The 25,131-nt window shown below is 40.9% G+C and overlaps 1 protein-coding gene across 1 annotated transcript; it reads left to right on the plus strand.

The window, feature by feature from the left end:
• Positions 1 to 675: 675 nt before the first annotated feature.
• Positions 676 to 5,124, plus strand: sox4b (SRY-box transcription factor 4b). Its single transcript, XM_074683532.1, has one exon. The coding sequence runs from the start codon at positions 1,279 to 1,281 to the stop codon at positions 2,524 to 2,526; it is 1,248 nt and encodes a 415-aa protein (XP_074539633.1). The 5' UTR covers positions 676 to 1,278; the 3' UTR covers positions 2,527 to 5,124.
• The last annotated feature ends 20,007 nt before the right edge of the window (positions 5,125 to 25,131 follow it).

A 25,131-nucleotide genomic window follows, 5' to 3' on the forward strand; every position in this document is an offset into this window, starting at 1 on the left:
CAAGTAGAGAAAAGACGATTTTTTTAATATAAAAGAAGTTATATTCCTGTATGAGGGGTCTCTTAAAATTATACCGAGATGTCAGAAAAACACATTTGCTTCAAGTTGTGGATGTTTATTGTCCACCACATCTAGGATACATTGAAAGCAATAGGTGGTATGTTACTACCTCACCTTCATTGCACTCGCAGGTGTTCTGTCCTCATATGTTTTCTATAACAGGTGCACACCTTTTAGATAACATGTACAAGTGGGGAAAACAAGTTTTGATGAAGAGGCGTATTTTCTTTTATTTTTCTTTTATTCAGAACTTGCTAGGCAAAATGGGTACACACTGTACTCTGTCAAAGTTTCCATATGGTAAAGTATACTTACCTTCCTATAGCTATATGTTAATGGTATACACATGGACTGGTGGTAAGTGAGTAGAAACGGGGGTTCCATAACATAAGCCAGTGTCTCTTTAAAAAAAATTGAAGTTTCTTGTTGTATTCTGGAATGAGGTCAGACACGAGGCTCCTCATTGCACACGCTGATTATTATTAGATTCCATTTTTGGCCAATCAGCAACAAGGGGCGTGAGTTTGGCACAGAAGCAGCGTAGCGACAGCGTCTGATTGGTGGATTTTTATCGCCGTTGTATCTGGGAAGGGATAAATGCAAGCAAGGGGGGCCGGGACTGGAGGGCTGCTTGAAACTCGACTGCAGACTTGCAGATGGAAGGCGGACAGTGTAACTCGCTCTAGGTTTCTTTTTTTACTTACCTTTCCCAGCATGCATGGCTTTTGTTTCTAGGAGAGGGGACAGAGCTGATGCAGAGAAAAGCACTTACCTTTCACACTGTACTTGGGAGCCCTTTGTAAGAGCCCGAGTGCATAGTGTGGCACTCAGTCTGCGCTCTGCAGCTGCATAGACTATGTTCAGTCAGCACACGGCTGAATTGATTTTATAACACAGAAGGAAGAGACTCAGAGAGACAGATAACAGAGTGCTCAGTGGAGAGTAGGCTGTACTGTCTGTGCTGTTTCAACACCTCCAGATACTGGAAATTAACGTTTTTTTTCCACACATCCAGCCTTTTTAAGGCTGCACTGGACTGAACTGTTACTGAGTTTACTTCACATCTCAGGAGTGAATTATCTCTTGCGCTTTTTACTCAGCTCAAAGTGAGGAGAAAAAAGAGCTGAGTCTGCTTTAAAGTGAATCAGAGGACCAAGCAGAGAGGGAGAGAGCAAGAGCAAGCACACCGCTCTCCCTCTGTGTGTAAAACCAGGCAGCATGGTGCAGAAAATGAGCCACACAGAGAGCACAGCCGAGGCGCTGTCCTTTTTTGCCGGGGATTCAAGCTCCGACTCCGGGGCGTGCATGGACCTGGACACGGCCGCCTCGCCTCTTTCTCCGGGCTCCACGGCTTCCTCCACAGCCGGGGACAAACTGGGAGAAAACCCGGCATGGTGTAAAACTCCAAGCGGCCACATCAAGAGACCTATGAATGCGTTCATGGTGTGGTCTCAGATAGAGAGGAGGAAGATCATGGAGCAGTCTCCGGACATGCACAATGCTGAGATCTCCAAGCGGCTGGGGAAGCGGTGGAAGCTGCTCAGAGACAGCGATAAGATCCCCTTCATCAGAGAGGCGGAGCGGCTCAGGCTCAAGCACATGGCGGACTATCCTGACTACAAGTACCGGCCGAGGAAGAAGGTAAAATCAAGCGCCTCCAAGCCCGGCAGCAGCGGAGACAAGGCAGAGAAACTCAACAGTAGCTCCAACAACACCAGCACCAAGTCATCCTCATCTTCGAGGAAGAGTGGCTCCAAATCACCCAGCAGCAGCAGACCCCACAAATCACTTTTCGGGAGCAGCAGCAGTAGCACCAAAGCATCACCGTTTGCCTCTGAGCACCCGTCAGAGCACCATCACAACTCTCTCTACAAGTCCAAATCAGTCGCCTCTGCAGCCAAGCAGATACCGGAAGGCAAGAAGCCAAGGCGGGTGTACGTGTTCGGGAACAGCGGGGCTAGCCTGAGCGTCAGCCCCCCGTCCTCCGTTGTAGTTCCCGCCAGCCCGACCCTCAGCAGCTCGGCGGACTCCAGCGACCCGCTCAGCCTGTATGAGGACGCGGCCAGCGGCAGGGAGGAGGGGGCAGCCTCCCCCGGCAGCAGCGGCAGCCTGGGCGGGTCTTCGGAGCGACACGGCGGGCACACATACAGCAGTCGGCGGGCTTCTTCCCCTACTCCCTCCGGCTCACACTCCTCTGCCTCGTCGCACTCCTCCTCCTCCTCTTCCTCGGAGGATGAGGAGTTCGAGGACGACTTGCTCGACATCAACCCGAGCCCCAGCTTTGATAGCATGTCGCTGGGGAGCTTCGGCTCCTCGGTGCTGGACAGAGACTTGGATTTAAACTTTGAGTCCGGGTCCGGGGGATCGCACTTCGAGTTCCCAGACTACTGCACGCCCGAAGTCAGCGAGATGATATCCGGGGACTGGCTGGAGTCCACCATCTCAAACCTGGTGTTCACGTACTGAGCCAAGCGAAACAGGCGACAGGTAGCAAAAATATGACCACAAACAGAAAGGAGTTCCTTGTAAGCGCCAGTGGGTGCAATAGTTTGTGTTTTACCGCACCAGACTAGTAAAATCCCACTGAAACTAGCCCCTGACCCCTCTCGTCCTTTGAGGCAAGAGCTGCAAATCGTTGGAAAGCCTAACTTTAAAGCGAGTAACTTGCTTTTTGTACTTTTCTTCGGATGTGTGGACTGAGGGACTTTGGTTGGAGGGAGTGCAAACATGAGAGGGAGAGAAAAGGAGACTGTTTCCTGACAGAAACAAATACTCAGTCCTGAACTGTTTTTGAACTGAAAAACTTAACTGTGATTGATTTGCACGTTACGCGGTCCGCCGTTCACTTAATCAATGTTGTTGCTGATTTAAAAAAGGGACATTTCACAACTTTTTACCAATCGCCAAGTGAACTTCACCACTGAAAAGGTACAGAAATAGGACTGTCGTGCGACATTTTTTTAATGTGGTGTGTCACCGAGAGGGATTTTTAATGAAACCGAGGTGGGTTGATGTTTTTTAAAAGTCGAATATTTTCTCAAAAGCAAAAAACATGTTACGCATGATAGCATACTTTGTTCCTATCTTGTGCTGAGATTTTCTGTGAGACTGTCAAGCAGTTTAAAACTAGTATTAGGGTTATTTAAATGGATAGGTGGCGCTCGCTTTCGGTTCTTCTCTTTTTAAAAAAGGACATTGAAATAATCACCAGCTGTTGTAATTTTTCAAACTTCAGGACTCAAACGCAACTTCAAATCTGTGCTGAACTTTATACACGTGTTCTCTTCGATTCAGGACCAAAAGTCTTTAATTTCAGATGATAGCTATAGAGAAATCCTCACCGATGTTTTTTCATCCTCTGAGCTTTTGTTTTGTACATGTATCCAGATGCCATTTTATATGGGATGTTGTTGGTATTTATACTGGGCCAAGCATTTTTGACTTGATCATTTTTTTTATTTCTTGTATACATGATCTAGTCCTGTTTTCTTTTCATACACGGTTGTTTGTCAGTATGTCTGTGTCTGTCACATTTCCTTCTCAGGCGAAGGGCTAGAGTTTTTAAAACACAACTTTTGATTTCATTTTATATTTAAATGTACACACTTTTGGACACTTAAAAGAGAGGAAACAGTTTGATTATTTTCTCAGTGTATTTTTGTACAAATCTATATAGAAAATGGGGGAGTCAACAATCGGTGTGTGTAGCCTACAAATACAGCTGTATGGGATTTCCTAATTTTTAGTACCCAGGCAGGCTGGTTTTTATGCTGCCTTCAAGTGCTCATGAAAAACTCGTACTCATGATTTTTTTTTAAAGACTGTTCAAATGCTTTTGTAAGGACAGCCAGCAAAACAGACCTTGTATCACTGTGGTGCCTATTACTTAGTTTAAGAAATTAAAGGCATCAACCTATTTTACTGGAGAGCCTGAGCAGAGAAGAAAATATGAATCAGGGATGTAAATTGTGTTTAAACACTAATTTGGCTTACTTTGTTTGACTTAAACCAGCAAAGACTGAAGGGACTTCTTTGGTGTCCAATCCCTGAACACCCTGATTTATAAGTGTAGGCAAGAGATGCTTAACCACAGGGTTATAAGGATGCAATTACGATTTTCCGACAGCACTTGAAAGCAACACCAGTCTTTGTATCAGCCTACCTTCTACGTTTACAGTGCCAGTCTGCAGGCTCCTTAAAGACACAGGAATGCATTATTTCTACGGCTCTTCCTGTGGACCATGTGGGTTTAACAGCATCACTGTTTCAAGCAGCCACCTGCATTTTCATTTCCCTTCAGACATCTTGCCTATGACAACAACTGAGGAGATTGTAGCTTTAAATTTGACTTATTTCTTGATGTTTTCATTAACTGATGTCAAATTTGCCAATCAACCACTGGATTGAACAGGCTAACAATACAGCAAGTAAACAACAAGGATGATAACATCAAGCATATTCAAATTTCTGATTTGAGTTCCGCAACACCTACTTGTACTGCGTTTCTCATTGTATTTGAATATATAATCTTTTCTACTTGTGGCTAACTATTAGCTAATAATTGTTTTAGTATCTTTATGGCATGGTGAATAGCATTTGTATTTCAGATTCAGGTTACTAGCTGTTGTGTTTTTCAGAAAAAATGAAAAAATGAGGAAAAACGATAAAACGTGAACTCGATCTTTGTATATTTGACTGTATCATAAAGCAAAAAGATTGTGTGTTTATGTATGTTGTTGCTATTGAGGACAGGCACTGTCTAGAACTGCTATCTTTTACACATCCTTACTTACATTTAAGGTGGTCAGTTCAGGACTCTTTTTTTATATATATATGAAAGCATTTTTAAATATATTGACTTTATTTTTCATCCATCCTGTGCAATATGCTGTGTAGAATTATCATTTTTATTGTCTTTAATCATGCCATAAACAAAGGAGCCCCCCTTTGTTTGAGACTCAGAGAAGGGGGGGTGAAACTCATGCCAGCTAAATTGTGTCCATTCACTGCCTGTCAGATTGTTGATATAAACTTGTGTACAGACTTTTTCAAGGAAGGAAATAAATATCAGCTGGAACTGAAACTCTGAAACTCTCCTCTTCATTTCTTAACTTTTTATTACATAATGTTTATCTCTTTTGTGCATTTATCATCATTAGCCTTCGCTGTTGCTTTCACAAAGATATGCATGAAATCCAAATGCAGATAAATTAAACAAACTCATTAAAACTACATTATTCACTCATAAAGCTACAATTAACAGGTTGCTCTCTAAGTCAATGTATATTGCTCTGCTTACGCGTACTCAGCAAGAAATCCATGTTTACACATCTACTTTGAGACTTGATTTTTATTCCACACAACATTGTCTTCAACTTTTAATTAAAAAAAAGCCTCAGATTTGATAAAAAAAGCTTTTGAAAAGCTTGTCACTGAGCCAGAAAAGACACTTTTTTTGGTTACCCATTTCCAGTCCAATAGGCAGGTCTGACTGTGTAAGACTCTTACAGCAGATTCACTCTCTATAGACTTGAGATGGACTCTATTCTGTAAAGCCTTTGGGAAGCTTATACAACTCCACAGTGGGGCCCAGAAATAGATGCATTTATATGGACTCAGACAGAAAAAAATCAATAAGATTATTTTAACCCTATAGTGACACATATTTTTTCATGTTAAGCCCCATAAGGCTTAAGTCTACATCATGCATTCCAAATGTGTCTTAGCAGAGGGAGTGTTGCTCTGGGACCTGGATGCCCCACACTGATGATTTAATGCCCACATGACATGACATAGTGTAGAAATGGCAACATTTACACAGCTTCTATAGATGGGCCTCTTTATGGTGTGGTGCACTTTTACACATCAGGATGGAACCACATGAAAAGCTTAATGTATCTGTTTAAAAAGTCATAAAACATTCATTTGTGGCCTTTAAGGGTTAGAAAGCAAATGTATTATGCATTACATAAAACCAGTTTGATGCTGCGTGTCATCAGCAAACAGGTTAATGCCATTTAAAAGTAAACAGACTGATTATCTTTATCCTGTTAATTAACCTGCATTAAAGGTTATCTGTTGGTTTGGACACTGAACACTGCACAAACTATCCAAATTATCTCAACACACAAAACCCTTTCAAACATAAGCTATATAAACATAGCATGACTGTATGAGGGCTTCATCCTTGTTCAGAGGATGATGCAGTGAAGAGCATTATGCTGATAAAATAAAAGTGCATTGCCTGCACCCTTTGACACCCCCCACCATGTAGTCAATTTCCATATAGTCATGTGAAGCCTGTAATCCAACATAAAAAGCTCACCTATGCTGACCAGATGTAATTTCACAGCAGGGGGGCTACCATTGTCATGTAAGTATATAACACAGGTGTAGACGTCATATTACGCAGACCACGAAGTGATGGAGGTGAACAGTCCAGCATTACATGACTAACAGCCCTGTTTCTTTACTAATGTGCTTCCTGAGTAGCCAATTATGTTGGCTTCTTAGGTTGGTCTAATTGCTCAAAATTCATTCCTGCTACAGAATAAAATGCAGCAAATTTACATCATTAATAAAAGCTACACGTATGCAGGGGTCACCTTAATTGGCTGGATGATGAGGGATAGCTGTAATAGAGGCTGTTTCTTGAAGAATCTGCATTTATCAAAAGCTGAATCTTGCATAGCTTCATCCCAGGCAAACTGCTCTCTTATTCTGTTTTATATTATTCTGCTCTTGCCTGTTGTGCTGTATGCTGCCTGTCTGGTGTTCAGACAGTCATGATTTCCCTTCCCCCTCTCCCAGACAGGCCCTTATTGTGGGGGAAGGGCTGCTTTAGCAGCAGTCAGCCAAGGGCCCTCCAGCGTAGCTGACAAGCATGTCTGTCTGTCTACAGTGTGTGCGGCCATGTGTGTTTGTGTGTGCATGTGCGTGCATGTGGTTGAAATAGTATGCATTAAATTAGACCACATGACATGCAGGGTGTCCCTGCAGTAAGACCAGGAACTCTGTGTCTGCCTCATGGATCAACAAATACATCTTATTTTAATGGCCGTTCCCTGGTGTCTATTGAGGTCTTCAGTAGAAAACCAACTATGAAAAAATAAAATATCCTTCACAATAAAAGTCTTTTATTTTGAAACTTCAGCATTCCTCAAATAACCTGCGGTGTATTTTGCTATCTCAGACTGACACTTCAGTTCTGTTCTTATGTTCCCAACTATGCTGCATTACACTGCTCTACTTAATGTGAAACTGTCATTACAGTGCACAGTCATCCTATGGTGTTATGGATATTTAATTAAATGAAAGTAGCAGTTATACGCTCAGTCTTTCATATGTAATGTATGTTGCAAGTTATTTCAGGCAGTTTATTAATATTTTGTGTATCAGCTACACCCAGTATGGAACTAAATGCCTCTTCAGTGTAATTTAAATTAGCACTCCTGTGCATATGAAATTACTCTAATTACCTGCATGTAATTAGAAGGTAAGCAGCTAGATGTTTAGTATGTATTTCTTAATTATGTAATGCAGAAAGCAGGTTTACATTATTTAGCATACACAGAGTTAAATAGAGGGATAAGCCCTTTGCTGATTCACAGTTATGTGATGATAAAAGAATAGACAAAGCTGAAGAGACACATGTTTTTTTTTCAGTAAATTCCACAGCTGTATGCAAAAGTGAGCACTGCTACCTTTCTGCAGTTGTAGAGAAACTACCGTGTGTTTGGACGAGTGCATTAATCTCCAGCTGATTTTATGAAGCTTCTGTGGCGAAACCCTCGCAGCACACCAGTATGCAGATATATGCATTTCTCACAACCTAATTGGCTGCTGATTCTGTGCTACATTTAAACACCCTTTTCTTTTCAGCTGGCAGCCATATATGCAGTCTGTAACACACAGTCTATGATATTTTATTCTTTAACACTATGATGATAAATATGTATCATGCAGGGGGATAATATCTCCAGTGTTGGTTATAATCTTGCAAATTTCCCAACAGCTCCAGCACTTCTGTATGTGCGTGTTAAGCTCCTCTAAGCTGTACGTAGCCTGTTCAGTGTGCAGTCTCATGGCTGGCTCAGCTGACTCCTCAGCAGGAGTGGAGCAGGCTGACTGCTGGAGTCAGTGGCCCAGTAAAACCACAGCAGGGAGGATAAGAGCTCTGCTGGAGGGAGGGGGTGAGAGTTGTGCGAGTGTATCTCCATCTCTGCTGGTCTGTATATGTAACTGGTCCATGCTTAGTCCAGAGGGGATGGGCTGTGATATGGCTATTTCTCCTTTCTCTCAGTGTTTTATGCATTTTTTAAAACTTCTTCCTGTATTTCTTTCCTCATCTTAACCTCAATGTGTTTTTGCTGTTTGCTATCTGCACAAGTTTCTCTTTATGAGCAGTGGCATTCCTTCTTCATTATTTACTTCTTTCTGTCTGGCATGTGAAAAGAGGACATGGTGGTGGTAGTGTGTTATCTTTAGTTTTCTAGTCTTGACCCGACTTGCACTGTCTGTGCATCTGTGATGATCCTGTAGGCTTGCAGTGAAGCAAAGAGGAACACCACAAACACTGAAGAGCAGACAAGTTTATGTTTTTCCATCTGTCTGTTAGGAATACATATCTGTATCTTAGGAGCATGTGATGAAGCACAGGCCACACAAACTGCATTTTCTCTGCTTGTGAACTTGTATGTGTGTGTGATTTGAATGACTGCTATTCAAAGCATTTTCTTGCATGTCTGTTGTGTAACTGCTTCACTTGACTTTTTCTCTGGGGCATGAAACATTACAGCCAGGACAAAGAGGTGTATTAAAAACTGGCAGTGGGACACAGATATATCATGCATTGTTATGACTTTCTCTCTGCCTCTGCTTGTCCCTCTTGTCGACTCCACTTTGCTCCCTGACTCCCTGCCACCCCTTCTACCCCCCCCCCCCCCCCCACCACCACACACACGCACATACAGATACACACACATGCGAAGCACCACCGCTGCCACTACTGACTCCAACAGCAACAGTAGTTCCTTTCCTGCCTTGTTTGATTCATAGATCTTGTACAACACAACTGATGATGAAGCACATAGACACCATGCTTTTCATAAAATGAACACTGATAAAGTGGTAACCATCTGTCCAACTGCACTCTGTGACACATTCACAGGAAAACACTTGGAGATTTCTACCATTTGACCTCAACTGATCCACATTTCAGGATGTTTACATCTTCAATTAGAAGCCAGTATAAATAAATGGCTAAAATGTTTAAAACTCAGATGAAGTACCCGTGTAGTTGGAAACTGCATCGTTCTATGTAGCTGCAAACTGTGGATCTTGTTGTGTATAAAGGGAGCACAATCAAGTAATAAAGACACTGTTTAGTCTCCGAATCCGCCTGTTGGATGCAATTAAACTGAATAAAACAAGGATTTCTGAGATGAGTCAGGTTTTATAAACCTCTCAGGCCTGCATGCCTTTCCCTAACTATTGTATTTAACTTGCACAAGCAGTGCTTCTCTTTGTCAATATTTTTATTTACTTGCCCCTCTGTGCATCACAAACAATGAGACCTTTTCTCTTTTGTCTCCTCCTTTGTTCCCCTGCTGCTGCTGCTGCTGCCGCTGTCCAGACACAATGGTTGTCTCCAGGCGCTGCATCCAGGAAAGTTTTTTTGTCAGCTGGTCTGCACAGACACATTAAGCAAAATGAGAAGAGGAGAAAAAAAAATGGTGAAACAAAGAATGTTTTGTGTGACAGATTTAAGTGTAACAATTAGTTGCTACTGGGATAAGAGGCAGTGAGAGAGAGGCTGTTTGGTGAGATGAAAACCTGCAGGATGTGGCGGGTTGCAAACAAAGAAGCTGGTAAACAAATGAAAATAAAGAAAATTTAAAAAAGACAAAAAATGAACAGTAAGTTATGAATCTGTTGATTTGTTAATTGCTGATAGAGTACTAATGAAACAGAATGTGAAAGTTAAGTTTGTGAGCTAAACAAAGAAATATATAAATGAATAAGCACATGAATGATTTAAATCGTGAACAATCAATCAGTATGCTTCTTGTCAGTAATCAGACATATGTTGCTGCCCGTTCATACTGTTGTGTGCATAGTTGTTTGACTTTGAGAGGGCGGGACTCTTTGGAGAGCGAAATGAACTAGGCGCGGCCAAAAGGAGCCCCATCCATCTATCACACGTGTAGACAAAGGGGGACTCCACAACACAAAGCTAGATGTGCCCTCTCAAACTTTTTACCACGACGCACGGCGACGCGCGCACAGCACAGCACCCACAGGTGAGTTGTCTCCTGTCTTGTTTTGCTTGCACCCCCGCTGCGATTGTCGAATTTGTTTCCAGTGAAAAGTTGCTGCTGTAGTTGGTGCGTCAGCGCTCAAACTTGAGCACAAAGCAGAAGAGAGAGGGAGAGAGACATAGAAAAACACAGGCAGCGAGGAGAGAGAGAGCGCGAGAGGAGCGGTCCCCTTTTCCTTTGTCTGATGCGGGGCGCTTTGAGGAGAGAACTTCAGGGGATGCTCTGGCACGCATCTTCGAAACGCTCAGCAATAATAAGCAGGTCATACTTTGAAATTCTTGATGGATAGCTTTTTGTAGAGGTGAGATGGAGTTTGTGTTGCTGCCGGATCTTTGTCTCATGGGGATGTTGCGGCGCACTGGACAAAGCAACTGTCTGTCAGAAGTTTGCGGAGAAAGGAGCTTTTACGCACGCTGCAAAAAAGACAAAAATATTCCAGTTATTACTTAGCAACAGTTTGTAAATAGTTTCCTCCTCGTGTAGTAGTTTGCTGACAGCGTTGTTCGCGATCTTGGCGAAGTTGCCAGCGCTCTGTGGGGATTCAGAACAATGCAATCAGGTGTAAAGTCTCAAGAAACAAAAGTGAAACAGAATTAAACTTGTTGCACGAATAAGAAATAATGCTTAAAGGAGAACATAAATATTTAAAAATAGTTCCGTTCGGAAAATCTCTCAGAAACTTGTTGTAGTTTATTTGAGACAGAGCAACAGGTATAAGTCGCTGCAGCTTCTTTGTTACAGTAAAGGCTCCTTTGTTCTCAGTCCATACAAAGAAAAGCAGCAGAAAGGAGCGCAAATCCAGAAGGAAGCAACTTTTTGGAGATCTTTAAATGATATTGTGGGGGAGAAAATTGTTTTATATCTAGTTCTTCCCCAAGTGTTGAAAAGCTTTTATCTCCCATTTTCCTTGGTTCCTTAAAAACCCACCGGGTCTTTCTGAGATTTAAAATTATTAACTTGCCGTTTATTATGGAACTTCTGTCGTTTTATGGCGTCCTTGATGAGAAATAAATTAGTTTGCACGATTTTAACAAACTTTTTTTTATCATGTGAAGGTGTGGCCAAACAACTTGTTTGAATTTGCTGCATTCCATTGTACAGTAGCCCTACCCTGGAACTTTTTAGACAACAAAGAAAGCTATTTAAACTTTTTTAGTTTGTTTTAAATGAGAAACAAATCAAGTTTTGCTTTTTGTAAAATGACTTTTTTCAAGAAATTATTGTTTTCCCACTTTTTTCATTCAGTTTTCCGAGTCAGTGCAACTTTTACACTTTAAGTCTTCCAAATCTAACCCAGAGTCTGTAGTCGTTATTTATTAAAAAAAAAGTGTGTTTCTGAATTTATTTTATTTTATTTGTTGTAACATTTTTTTTTTTGCAATGAGTTCTAACTTGACTTCTTCCTATCCTCTCTCGATTTCTCCAGGATCCGTCTTTAAGATGGATTTTAACACCAGATTACACAGCAGAGCGTTTCCTCCTGCGGGAGGTGGAGGAAATACAAATATGTGGAAATCACATGGAAGATGTACCGAGTCACCTATCAAGCAGCTTTGGAGACGCGTAGGAGGATTAGGAGACTGTGCAGTTTTTTCGTTTGGAGTAGGTGAAGACTCATCTCTGCAGGATTTAAACCTCAGCAGCAGCAGCGTGCCAGACGGGATGCATTTTAGGCACACTTGGAAATCTAAAACTCGTGGAGACACTTGAAGGATTACAAAAATGTGCAGTTTGCTTTTCCAGAATACACATTCAGAGCCAAAGCCTCGAGTCACTTGGAAAGTGGAGATATGATCCTTCTTGGCCCTCTGCATCATGGGTAGGTAAGAGTAAGTTTTACTTAGATGCTGGAATTGTCCAGCCACCTGTTTGCTCTCTTTGAAACAAAACTGACCAACACACACACACACACACACACACACACACACACACACACACACACACACACACACACACACACACACACACACACACACACACACACACACACACACACACACTGACTCTATTTATTGTCTAGTATTAATATGGCCCTTAGACTGGAGAGGGAGCTTGGCTCATGGTGCTTGATGTGATTTGTTTTAAAAGTTTCTTTTTTTCCTTAGGGATCAGTAAAAGTTTGGTTTCAATGAAAATAGTTCTCTAAAGCATTCCCACCTCCCTTTTCTTCCAGACTGAGTTAGATTATAGATAAACATCATGTGTTATCAAATATTTCGAAACTTAAATTTAAGGTCAGAAGCTTACATGTACAACTGTACAACTGTACACGATACACACCTGTAGACACAGCATCTCATAAACATGGAACATTTTAATGTTGTCCATCAGTCCACTGTCAACACACATACTGAATCATAACTAAATGAAAGTTTTTTCATTCAATGCATCCAACTTAACTCCTTCAACGGTAAAGTTTTGGGCTGTCTTTTAGGACACTCTCTGCCTCCTGAAGGAAGAGAGTGTTTTTAGTTCTGAATACATTTATACACAACCAATCCATTTTTGTGACTTAACTTTTTGTCAAAGCTGCACAATATGTGAGACATGTATGCAGAGAAAGCGTAATACTGTGAATATTAAGGAAAAAAACTTTTCCTCACACTTAGTGTGAGCTGCTTCCTGCTGTATTTTGCTTCACATTTCAGCTGTTTCCAATATAAATCTCTAACTTCAATTTCTTTACTGGCACTAAACAATCTTTGAGTTTTCTGATAGCTTCAAGCTAGCTTGAGCTCTATCTGATGGCATGACCATCATTCTCAAGTCTGTATTCAACAGGTAAAGTGAGAATATGTTGTGTGATGAATGATTGTTTCTTTTATAAAAAAGATTTTTATCTGTGATGAACAGAGACTTTCACTATGTTTTACACTTATATCACACTAGCGATTAAGTTACAATTGATCAGCAGTACTTTTTTTATCAAAGGTTTGGTTATAGCTTTCAGTGTTTGGCTATGTACAGAGATGCTGCAGTTGTGTGTATTGTAAAATTTGCTTTGCAGTATGGTTCCTTTTTTAGTGGATCACAGCCACAGACCTGTGTCCTCAGTGTCTTTAGTTCACTGAGGAGACATAAAAGGAAAGAGCATGCTGTAAAACCATGACTGTGCAGTCTGTTGCCCTCTTCTTTTATGCAGTGGTTCATTTAAACAAGTCTGCAGTATCTTCACTATAAAAAGTTATGAGATGCAAGCAGCCTTGTTAACTTCAGCCTATGTGTAAGAGTGAGGGAGGGAGAATAAGGGAGCAACACAGTCTCCTTATCAATGATGTCATTAAGAGCCAATCAGAGCATACTTGTCAGCATCCAAGCTCCTCCTCTAGCGTCTGTGCATGGCAGCCCACATGGTCCTACAGCATCACATTTTCACCATGCGTTTTTCTGCTGCAGAGAGGCAGCACAGAGAGAGATGCTGCTCTGGGCTGTGTGCGCTGATGTTAATCTACCATGTCTGCTCAGACGAAGCCTGTTTATCACAGTAAACATATGCAAGTCGGGACAGATGATGCATATACATATTTTTTTTCGTCTGCATCTTTGACGAACTGAATTTACATTGCAATATGCCCCTAAAACATTAGCTTTAAATTGGAATATGGGGAAAGAACATCCAGGCTAATGAAGATAAATGATCAGACTGCAAAGCTCAGCCAAACGAGAGAGCTGTAGTGAATTAATTCAGCTCTCTACATAGTGTGTATAAAAAAAGATGAAAAGACAGACTCACTGATTACCTTACAACGTTATATAAAGAAGAAAAACTATTATATTAGTCTTTGCTGAACATCAACTACCAATTTATCTGCAGTTGTTAGCAGTCAGGCTATTAGACTGGGGTTAAAACAGCATTGACCGACCCCCTGCCGCTAGAGTGGAACAGGCTCAGGTCACTGCCTGCAAATGACCGGATCAGTGAGAATGTGGGTCAGTCAGCACAGTGACACACAGGTGGGACAGATATAGGTCAGTGGTGGAGTCAGGGTGCTGATGAGTCATGTGTCTACATTAAGTAGTGGCAGAGGATGCAAGAGAGCAAAGAGAAGGAGAGAAACAGGCTGTAGGGAGTTAAAGTGTGGAGAGAGTGAATGCAGTGGATCCATTTTTTTCTGTTTTTTTCCTCCAGCTCTATTTTGGATTGCCATGTTAACCATTTATAGACCAGTGTGGTAACAAAAACAAAAACTAAAGGAAAAAAGTGAGAGGATATTGTAAGGATCACCAAACAGTAGCAGAACAGAATTCACCTTACACAGTACTTTATACAAATGTACATAAAGTTAGGAATGAGGAGGGGGACCGATTATGGTCTACAGAACACAAAAAAATAGGACAGTCTGATTTAGTATGGTCTGTTGTTGCAGATTTATGCATGTGTATGTTCTTTTGGATGCAGATGAAACCAATTTTTCTACTGTTAAAAATACAAGTTTTCATAAATATATGATTCTAATTCTATTTTTTATGGATATGCATGAGGTCCATCAGGTTATACACAAAGCTCTGGCCAGCCTTGCTATTTACCTACATGCAATACTTTGCAGTGCAGATTCAATCCAATAGCAAGTTAATGAACTTGTGAATAAAACAGAAACATCAGCTTTAGCATAACTAATCATCATGACAGGCCCAGCACTGAGCTCTTAATAGGCATCGTCTCTGCTACAATACAGTCCTCTCCACTGTGTACAGCTTAATTACATTGCTTATCTGTAATGCTATTATCAAGCACAGTGCAGTTTTTATAACATTTGCCATTTGCTGGACGCTTTATGAAAGCATGCATTTTTTATTCGGTGCAGATGTCCCAGTGGGAGTTGAGCTTCATGTCCTAATCCAGTGAGTTGCACCAGGGCAACATTAGGACAGCAATCTGTGGCATCTTGCAGCTCTCAAAGTCTCAATATCCCTCTAAGCTGGGATGCTCATTAAAATGGGCAATGGTTTCACACCATCTCTTTCACTGCAGCATATGCACAAGTAAAATCTGTGTCACCATAATCTCTCCTCCATCTGTATTTGCTATTTCACTCATATAAAATGCTTCATTCCCTTTCTGCTGGAGTCTGATTAGGGCTACAAAGCGAAGCACTTGAGCATAGTAAGCTTATACCAATCTCACAGCAATGTATGGTCTGCATATTTTAATATGTATTTCTGCAGAGTGTTGCATGTCATGAGCGGGTCAGATGTTATGCAAACTGCATCAGACTACAACATTGCGCCTAGAATAACTACTGTAAGCCTAATTCTCTCAGACATCCTGTGGTCAGCCTCAGGAAAGCTATCAGGTTTAGTTTTAGCATTGCTAGCATGTAGCTTGTGGGCTTTACAGCTTGCCGTCGCTCATGAAAAACATTCAAATAGATCCATTTCTAGACTACATGTTAACAGCAGGGGTCCAGTATGTTATTGCAGCATTTTCTATCTCCACATTCAACAGTGTTGACCCATTAATGTGTTTACACCGTTTCCTTTAATTTCTACTATTCCTACATGTGCAAATGTAATGTTTGATGCTCCATAGAAGGTTTGACACATGGACAAGAATCACTCTGAGTTTCAAAGTGGAGCAGTTGTTCAAGCAGGATGGATTTTGAATGTGCAATGTTCTCTGCTTCTTTACAAAAAGTTAGACTAAATTGATCGGGAGGAGCAAACACCCCCCCCCAAAAGCAGCATCATTTCATTCTCCCTACAAGCTGAATTTGGGTTGATTCTCCCTTTGTGTGCATCATTGAATCATACAGCCCACTACACTGTGAGTAGAGTACAGTAAATTACAGTGCAGTAAAACATTAGGCCCACCATTACTAATCGTGACGACAGCCCTAATTCTCAGAGCTACAGGCATTCTGTGGTCATCCTGTTGCAAACTATCAGAGCTTAGTTTTAGCACTTGGTGCCTGTAGCCTCGAGATAAGTTAACGTGCTCTGCTGGCATTCTAATACAGACCCGCACTGGGGGACAGGAATAAATTATTTCTTTATGACTGCGCACAAGGCAGAGCGTTTGAAGAAGGGATAGAGAGGGAACAGAGGCAGATGAAGTGAGGACACAAGATGTGGGGGTAAAAGATGGGCTTGAAGGAAAAAACAGAGAGAAAAGAAAGAGAAGTGGAAAAGAGGGAAGACAGAATAAAGTTGAAGAATAAGACAGATATGATGCTTTATAGTGCTTGTTACTCCTGTCTTTCCTCTCTTTATATTATCCTCTCACCAGGAAAGAACAGTTGTCTTTTTTATTTCTTACTCTGAGTTTATGGAAAGCATAATTCTTCAGAGCTCTTTATACTTTACAGCCGATAAGAGCAGCACCTGAGAGCTACCATGTGAATGAGCTGGGAAATAGTAAAAGTCTTATTTAACCATCCAACCTGCATCCAATATCCTATGACGTTTAAAGATTTGTCCAAGTTTTTAATTTTCAAATCAGGCAGTAAGGAATAGCAGTGGACAATGCTGACTCATCATGTAGTTAGTGAAAAGACACAGTTTTAGGGCAGAAAAAAACAATATTTTTAGGGCATCAGAGAGAAATCAGAGATCAATAATAAGACTCAATTTAACCCCTTACTGCCTGAGTTAATTAACAATTATAAAAATAGATTTTTTTTTGATGTTTTTTCTTGCTTTCTTACAGATGTTAAATTAAGTGGGGATTGTAAATTTGAGTATAGAACATACAAAAGTTATAGCTAAGTTTTATTATATATCTATATCTATATCTATGTATCTATGTATCTATGTATCTATCTATCTATCTATCTATCTATCTATCTATCTATGTATATATATATCAAATATACATATATATATATATATATATATATATATATATATATATATATATATATATATATATATATATATATATATATATATATATGTATTGACATGAGAAGTACATCCCCTGACAGATATAGTGTGACATAGTGGATCTGATAGCGAGGAGAGGCGCTTATTTAATTGGTGAAAACAGCGCCTGGGCATGTAAAACCCACTCATGGCTTTTCTCCTCCCTCTCTGCCATTTGCGCGGAAGGAGGCGTGGAGGCGCAGCTCTGCGCTCCTCTGGGCCTTGACTGCACCTCTCTTGGCACTGCAGGAAACTTGCAAAGTGCGCTGGTCACGCCCTGTTTGGTGGCGAAGGCCGGCGCAGGGCAGGTGCGCCTGCGCTTGCGCTTGGTCTACGAAATTAGAACCCTTTAAGTTAACGTCCTGTGTTGTACCACATTGTAGAATTGGACCCTGGTTTTACTTAAATGTTTCCCCAGAAAATGCGAAAATGCAGAGAAAAAAATCTGCACTAGCATGGTAATGCAGAGAGACAAAAAATGCTGTAGTATGCATGCCAGGCCTGTAGTTGGCGATGTAACTGTAAAGTGTTTTGATAGCCTTCTGTCGAAGCACAGTTGTGCTAATCATCTGGTGTCTGTATTAAATGGGTCTTCGCTGAATGCAGAAATGGTACAATGGATGCCTGTTTTGTTGAAAGGCACTCAGCAGATTCCGGAGCATGTATGCAATATGCTAGTCTGCCATTGTTGCTGTTGTTGTCTGGTTCAAGCATGACAATTTAAGTTGCCACAATGAAAGTGTATTGCATATGTGCAAAGCGTTTCCACTAAAAACTCTGGCTTGCTGTTTACCACCATAAACTGTATAAAACATTTACGTAGTTTCCCTGACATCACCCGTCTGATTCTGAAACGGAAACTGAAGCACATCCGCTATCGCAGCCATATTGGTAGTGGCAGGGGCTTCGCACACAGCTATAGGGTGCCTGTCATCAGCTGTGCCTCTGATTGGGTGAGCTCGCAATTTTGATATCCTCTGAACCACCAAGTTAGTAAAAATTTCACCCCCCGTACAGTGTGTGCTGATAGTAAAGCTGGCGATTTACACAGGAGGTGTTTTTTGAACCAGGCTGTAAATAGAGACCGGAGGTTGCAAGCGGCAACGTCCAGTCTAAGAATATGAGACAATGCGGAAGTGCTAAGATCTGCTGCTTCTCGAGTGTCTGCTTGAGGCTGGCTCCGGAAGTACCGAAAGTCACATACACACCAAGCCAAAAAAAAAAAAAATTTCAAAGCAGAAAAATCACCTATTTACAGCCTAGTTAAAAAAATGTCTCCTGTCAGAGTCGCTAATTTTACTACCGTTACCCACTGTACGGAGGGTGAATTTTTTTCTAACTCGGCCGTTCAGAAGATAAGATTCCGAGCTCCCCCAGTAAGAGGCACAGCTGAGGGTCACGTGACCAACAGGTCACGTGACCTGTGGCCGTAGGCGAAGCCCTTGCCACCACCAATATATATATACGTCGGTGAGACTACGTCCATGTTTTATACAGTCTATGTGTACAGTGTAGTGCTTTTTAGGAAAATCCCATTCTGGAGGCTGAAAAATTTGGAAAAATTCAGATTTAGGTCAGCTAAATTGCAGTTTCTGTGTAAACAAGAGGCTGAAATGTAACAGTACCTTTGCGCTTCATCCTAAAACTGTTGGCGTGTAAACAGCCCTTTGGACATATCAGCCTGCTGCACATTTGCCCTCTGTAAATTTAAAGCGAACTGCAAACAACAACACAGCAAATCAGATGGAAAATGCTTAAAGGTGAGCGCCAAATCTAAACCTCACAGATTGAGTTTTTCAACTGGTCTGACTCCTCTCAGGTGTACATACAGGGATACAATTTCTAATAAGAGATTAAGCCGTTTGTCCGTCCGTCTATTACAGGTCAACTTATTACCTCCATAAATGCACAGCATGTTGCTGTCTGGGGCTGGACTGATAATCCCTCTAAAGACTGGGGTTTTATCAAAGCTAAATCTGCTGCACACACACACACACCCACACCCACACACACACACACACACTATCCATAAGGAGTATCCACATGGGATACACAATAACAGAGCAGCGCACACAGACATACACATGAAAATAGACGAGCCTGGGAGACAGACAGACACGTGTAAAGAGCAGGATTTCATCACAGACAAATCTGTTATTGTCTGGCAGTTAAGAGATTAAGAAGCAGTGATTTTATAGACACAAACACACACAGCACACACACACACACACCCATGGGCCATTTGGGGATGAACACTGGCTTGCATATTGAGCACTTACCGTACAAAGGTGATACCATTACTGATGAGTTTTAATGCTGTGTTTAATTGTGTTTTAACATTTTGATAAGGGTCAGTAAATCATTTGGGTGATAGCTTTTAGATCTGTACATGATTTATCTCCTCTTATGTGCAGCTCGTCCATTATTATGCTGATTTCCTCAGATGTTCTTTCATATTGTGCAGGCAGTGCTTGCCTCAGTGTTCATATAGAGAGCTGTATTGGTCTATGTTAGATGTGAAAGTCTTTAAAGTAGTTTATACTTCAGTGGACAGTTCTGGAAAAGCTGAAACAGTTTTACTTTCTGTCATGTTCACCAGTTTGAAAAGCAGAAGCAAAGAGCACTGACCCAGTGACTCACTGCCTTACTTCATACACAGTTATCCCTCCAACCGTTTACAGGAAAGAACAAAATGCTTGAGCACACACTTCAATATGTCAAGCCTCCCACAGTGGGAGGATTAGGACAGCTGTCCATGGCTCTTGGTTTTGTTGTGTCTGGTTGACCCTCCCAGCCTTCTACAAACTAATGTCTCCCTTTTTTCTTCTTCAGTGGTGCAAGGTCAGAGTGAAGCTGACGATGCAAGTGGGAAAGGTGGAATCAGTTCACCCAAACTCGATTCAGACTTTTTCCTGTCGATGTGTGCATGCAAAAGTCTGCAACATAGATAGTAGAGAGTTTAAGTAAAAATTCTGGACCTAAATGTTCTGGAGTTGTGTGGAAAACTTTACCTTGTATGCCATAGGGCCACTTAACTCACGTCTAACCTTAACAAAAAAGGATAAGAACAACCATTCCACAAGAGCCCAGATGATTTTGAAGAAGAATGCAGCAGAAAAAAAACGTTCTACAAAAAGACAAAACGCCTTCATTAATGGAAATGTACTGCAAACACAGAAATCATGAGAAAGAGACTTTTGCAATCAAGTCATGGCAGCAAAAGTGTGCCAGGCCTTCTTAGGAGTCCACAGTGGCACAGTTTATGGTGCTCAACCAGTGATGGACAGTATAGAATAGAATAGAATAGAATAGAATAGAATGGAATAGAACTTTGTTGCCATTGTAACAAGTACAACGTAATTGAAGTCACAGCAGCAATCGAGAAAAAAAAAGTAAGAAAGTGTATAGAAAGTACATAAAGGTCCATTAGAAAATAGCTGATGACAGCTTGTCCATCATTCTCAAGTTCAGCCAGCCTCCACCTCCACAGGGTCCAGGACTGAGCTTCTTCAGTCATGCTCCATCTCTGTCTCCTAGATCCTGTCTGCTCACAGCAGGTGAAGTTCTTCCAATGTGGCGTTGGTGTCTGATGTTCGCTCTGTTAGCCATGTCTGTGAATAGCATGATGCTACTCTGCCCTCTGGTATTCCCTCTGTTGCTGGGTTAGCATGGCTAGTTTGCCCATCTTATTGGAGATAGATGTTACGTTCCTAATAACGATGGACGGAAGGACAGTTCGATGTATTCACTTCTTAGCTCACACCTGAGAACCAGCATGTCACCCTCACCTCCTTCTCCTCACCTTGTGGGGAGACATCAGGCTTTACACCAGTTAGCATTGACATGCTACAGGCTGCTAACAGCTGATTTCACTTGTAAACAATGCAGCCATAGTTACAGGATCTCCAGACAAACACAGGAGATAAAGTAGTAAAAATATCGCTGAAGCCACAAAAAGTTTGGTGTCCATGACCAACAAATGAGCCATACAAAGTAATGATCCACTCCAAATACAAAGATTACGAAAAAGAGATGAAAAAAATTACAAGAAACGGACAAAGAAGAGAGAGCTGCTGCAAAAGGCAGCCATAGCCACATAGGCGCAAATCCCGGGGGGGACGCAGGGGTCATGTCCCCCCCTTCCATAAAGTTGTCCCCCCTAAAAAATCCAGTTGTAATTAATTTTCTAATAGTAACGTTTTTTTTTCAATGGTGTAATACAAGTCATGCTACTTAAAACACAATGATTGACGAGTTTAACTATTGAAAGAAAACACACACACCCCTCCCCGCGCGATCCTCGCAGTGGTTTGATCCAATCTTTTTCTCCCTGCACGGATGCTGCAGCCACGCACACACACGCACACAAATAAAGGCATACAGACAGAGCGGAGGGTCGCGGTCAAGTAAGTAGGTTTCACTGAAAGACTTATCAATCATAACTTCACTTGTTAAACAGACACACAGAGAAAATTAAAAGCAAATGTCAACTCCTTTTTCCGAAGTCTGACAGTATGCTTTAAAAAAAAAAAAAAGACGCTGATTAAGCTTTCCATCCGATGTGGTGCGCACACACAGACACAGACTACAGAGCGCCAAGGATCGTGATTAAGTGCATTAAAACACTGAACTATTTATAAGTTAATTATCACACCGTTTGTTGCTGGCTGGCAAAAAGTCTCTGCTCTATGATGCAAAGAAGGCTGTGACAGATAAGACAGACAGGTGACATGCTGACATCCTCGTCCTCTCATTTATGACACAAATATTAAAACTATTTAAGATGCCTCTAGTGAGACAGAGGTATCTCTAGTGAGATTTATGAATTCATAGATGAAGCCATTTATTAATTTATTAAAGTCTTATGTTCTATTCTAGATTTATTGATTTAAAAATAAAGTAGTTATGACTTTGACTTAGATCTTGAATAGATCCAGTTTCTAATTCCATTCTGACTGTTAATTTTAACCCCTTATTGTCCTCCAATTAAAATCAACACTTTTTTCATTAATTTGTATATAAAATACTAATTATTGAGTTCATAGTGTTGTGGACGTGTTGCTTCCACATTCATGCCAAACCATTTTTTCATGAACTAAAGGAAAATTAAATCTCAGCTGATTATCCATAGTTGGGACTAGTCACTGTTTAATATCACAATATAAAACAACACAGCAAAAATTACAGCATTTATTTTTATGTCCCCCCCTAAGAATCAGTCTCTGAAATTTTACTGTTTATTGTCCCCCCCAACAATGAAACGGGATTTTCGCCCCTGCATAGCCAACAGGGCGGTGCCTAGCAACCATCAAAATCAACCATCAATCAATCAATAATCGCCAGCAACCACCATACCAGAAAGATTACTTGATTATAGACACTTCATCAGCAAAGTGTCCAAATGGCAGGGCTTTCAACTTTCTAACATGTACAAAAAACCCACATAACTTCAAATGAGAACTAGCTGTGCTGAAGTGATAGGCTAAAAGTGTGGTTTAAGGTAGCTGCAGCTCACAGTTAGCCATGCAGCTTGCAGAATAATGATAGACCCCGCTAACTGTCAAAGCTAAACTTTACAAAGCATATTTTCTAGGGAAAAAAAAAAACTCTCAACAGACTCACTCAAAGTCATAGTCACAGACAAGTCCAGACGATTGTCATATTTCATGATATTGCAAGACAAAAATTAGACTTGACATTATTATTTCAAGTAACTTGTCAAGTCATTTTTTCTTACCACAGAGGCAGATTTTTTATTTATTTTTTTTACTCATAATAAGCAATCTTGGTCCTCTATCTGGCCCACAATATCTTGAAATGAGACGTTTGTCTGGACTTGTCAGGTTAATGTGGTGTTTTTAAGTCTAACGCGACATGTTTTACATTTCAGAGAGCTTCTTTAGTGCAGTATATGTCTGATTTGTGGGGTAGGATCAAACTTACAAAGACAAAAAGAGGGTATCTACCTGCTCTGTCTGCTTATAAACACGTCAATAATAATGTGGTTTCACTTTCCACACTTCTTTCTTCAAGCTCAGTCTGCCAGCCAGAAAGTAATGTGTCTCTACATTAGATAGTTACATGCTTCAGCTGTCAGTCACAGCCCAGTTTAAGCACAAACTCAAGTTGCAGCCAGCTATAGTCTGCAAACTGACAGGAAAATGAAAGCCTCCTGCTCTGTTTGAAACTGGCATCCTCTGATTTTCCCCGAGAACGTGTAATATTTTGACAGTAATTATTTAAAAATATTTACTTTGTGAGACAAAAAAAGATCAGAGCCAAATAGCAAATATTTCATAAAGGGATAAAAGCGCAGCAGAAGGAGTGAGGATGTGCAGTGATGTGAATCCATAAGGGAATGCAATAAATGAGCAAAAACTCCACTTCGGCTGCCCTGGAAGTGTCACTTTAATTTCTTTTTCTGTTTTTGAGCTGTCTTTTCTTACTTTTTTTGAGATAATACGGTACCACCCCATTATTTGTCCATTCCTATTAAATGATATGAAAGGTAGTGATTTCTCTTTTTTTCTAGCCAGTGACTTGTTACCCATCTGGGAACTTCAGTGTAAACCCAAAATAGAACAGGTACTCAAAGTTTTTATTTCACTGTGCCACTAGTACAACACCAATCTACTGTAATGTAGCTGTTGTAAAGCTTAGAGTTATTTCCATGGAGGTGCTGTAATCTTGTTCTGATACAGCTGTCAGATTACAGTCAGGTGTCATATCGATGTTAAACAGGAAGCATTCTGACTTGGCTGCCTTCAATGGTATCTTCCTCACTACAGTTGAAACTCTGATAGTCAAGCAGGTTAATCCAAAATATTATCATGTGTCCTATCTTTTCTTTTTGCAGATTAGCACCTTGTCAGGGCTGTGTGCTATGGTTGACTAGTGCTGATCTAGATGGGTTCTGATACAGATATCTTTGAGCTTAGCCAGGTGTGGTGTGATAATTCTGATTGTGTCTCAGTGGCTGAGATAGAAGGAAACTTTCAGCTGTTCCTGTGTCTAGCTCTGTGGCAGTAACGCACCAAATCCTTTTTCTGTGCATGAAAACATACAAGACTGTGTTCAGAAACATTGAGATTCCTGTTTTTCTCCTAAGATGACCATGAGAGATGAAGATCTTTGTGCTATCTGGCTCACTGCTATTTCTGTCCTTTAAGAGATAACACAGAGATCATCATGTTGCTTAAAGAAGGAAGGCTGTGACTCTAGTTTTACATTTTCTTCTTCTTCTATCTGAAATCAGTTTTTATAAATTGTAATATAGACACAAAAAATATTGCACAATAAACCATCCCATCTTTCATACTTATCTAATAAAGTTTTGGGATTCAAAAGACACAGTCAGATTCTGTCCCATCATTCATTTTTCTGCCCATGCCGTCATCTCTTCCTGGATGCACATTGTGCTGCAATGCTAATTATAAAGCAGTCTGAAAGTGTAACAGCATACAGTGACATGAGTCCAAATTGATGAGAAACAGCCTCATCCTTACTTTTCAGATCTGCATCAGGAATCAGTCATGTCTGGGAATCTTGCTGCACACAGGCATGCCATTTATAGCCTTGATGTTGATGTGAAGCTTGGTTTTCCTGTAGGCAGATTATGCCTCAGACTACGACTGCCTTCCCGTAAGAGTATCTGCACTGACATGATTTTCCAGTCCAGCGCAAGGCATAATCTGAGTGCCTGGAAATGGGCTGAATAAGCCCAAGTAAATGCCCCGCTCTCAATAATGTAGTAGCTTCACGTTGGCTACAGCCTGAATACAGCTGGAATCAGGCCCACTCTCTTATACAACATGGCACACATCAGTTAAGTCAGAGTTTGAATTTAATTTGAAAGCACTATAAAGTAATGGTCACGCTCATTTACATGAAA

The sequence above is a fragment of the Halichoeres trimaculatus genome, unplaced genomic scaffold (assembly GCF_033239565.1).
Source record: "Halichoeres trimaculatus isolate MK-OKI-2021-1 unplaced genomic scaffold, fHalTri1.1 fHalTri1_scaffold_12, whole genome shotgun sequence".
In the NCBI taxonomy this organism is placed as follows: Eukaryota; Metazoa; Chordata; class Actinopteri; order Labriformes; family Labridae; genus Halichoeres; species Halichoeres trimaculatus.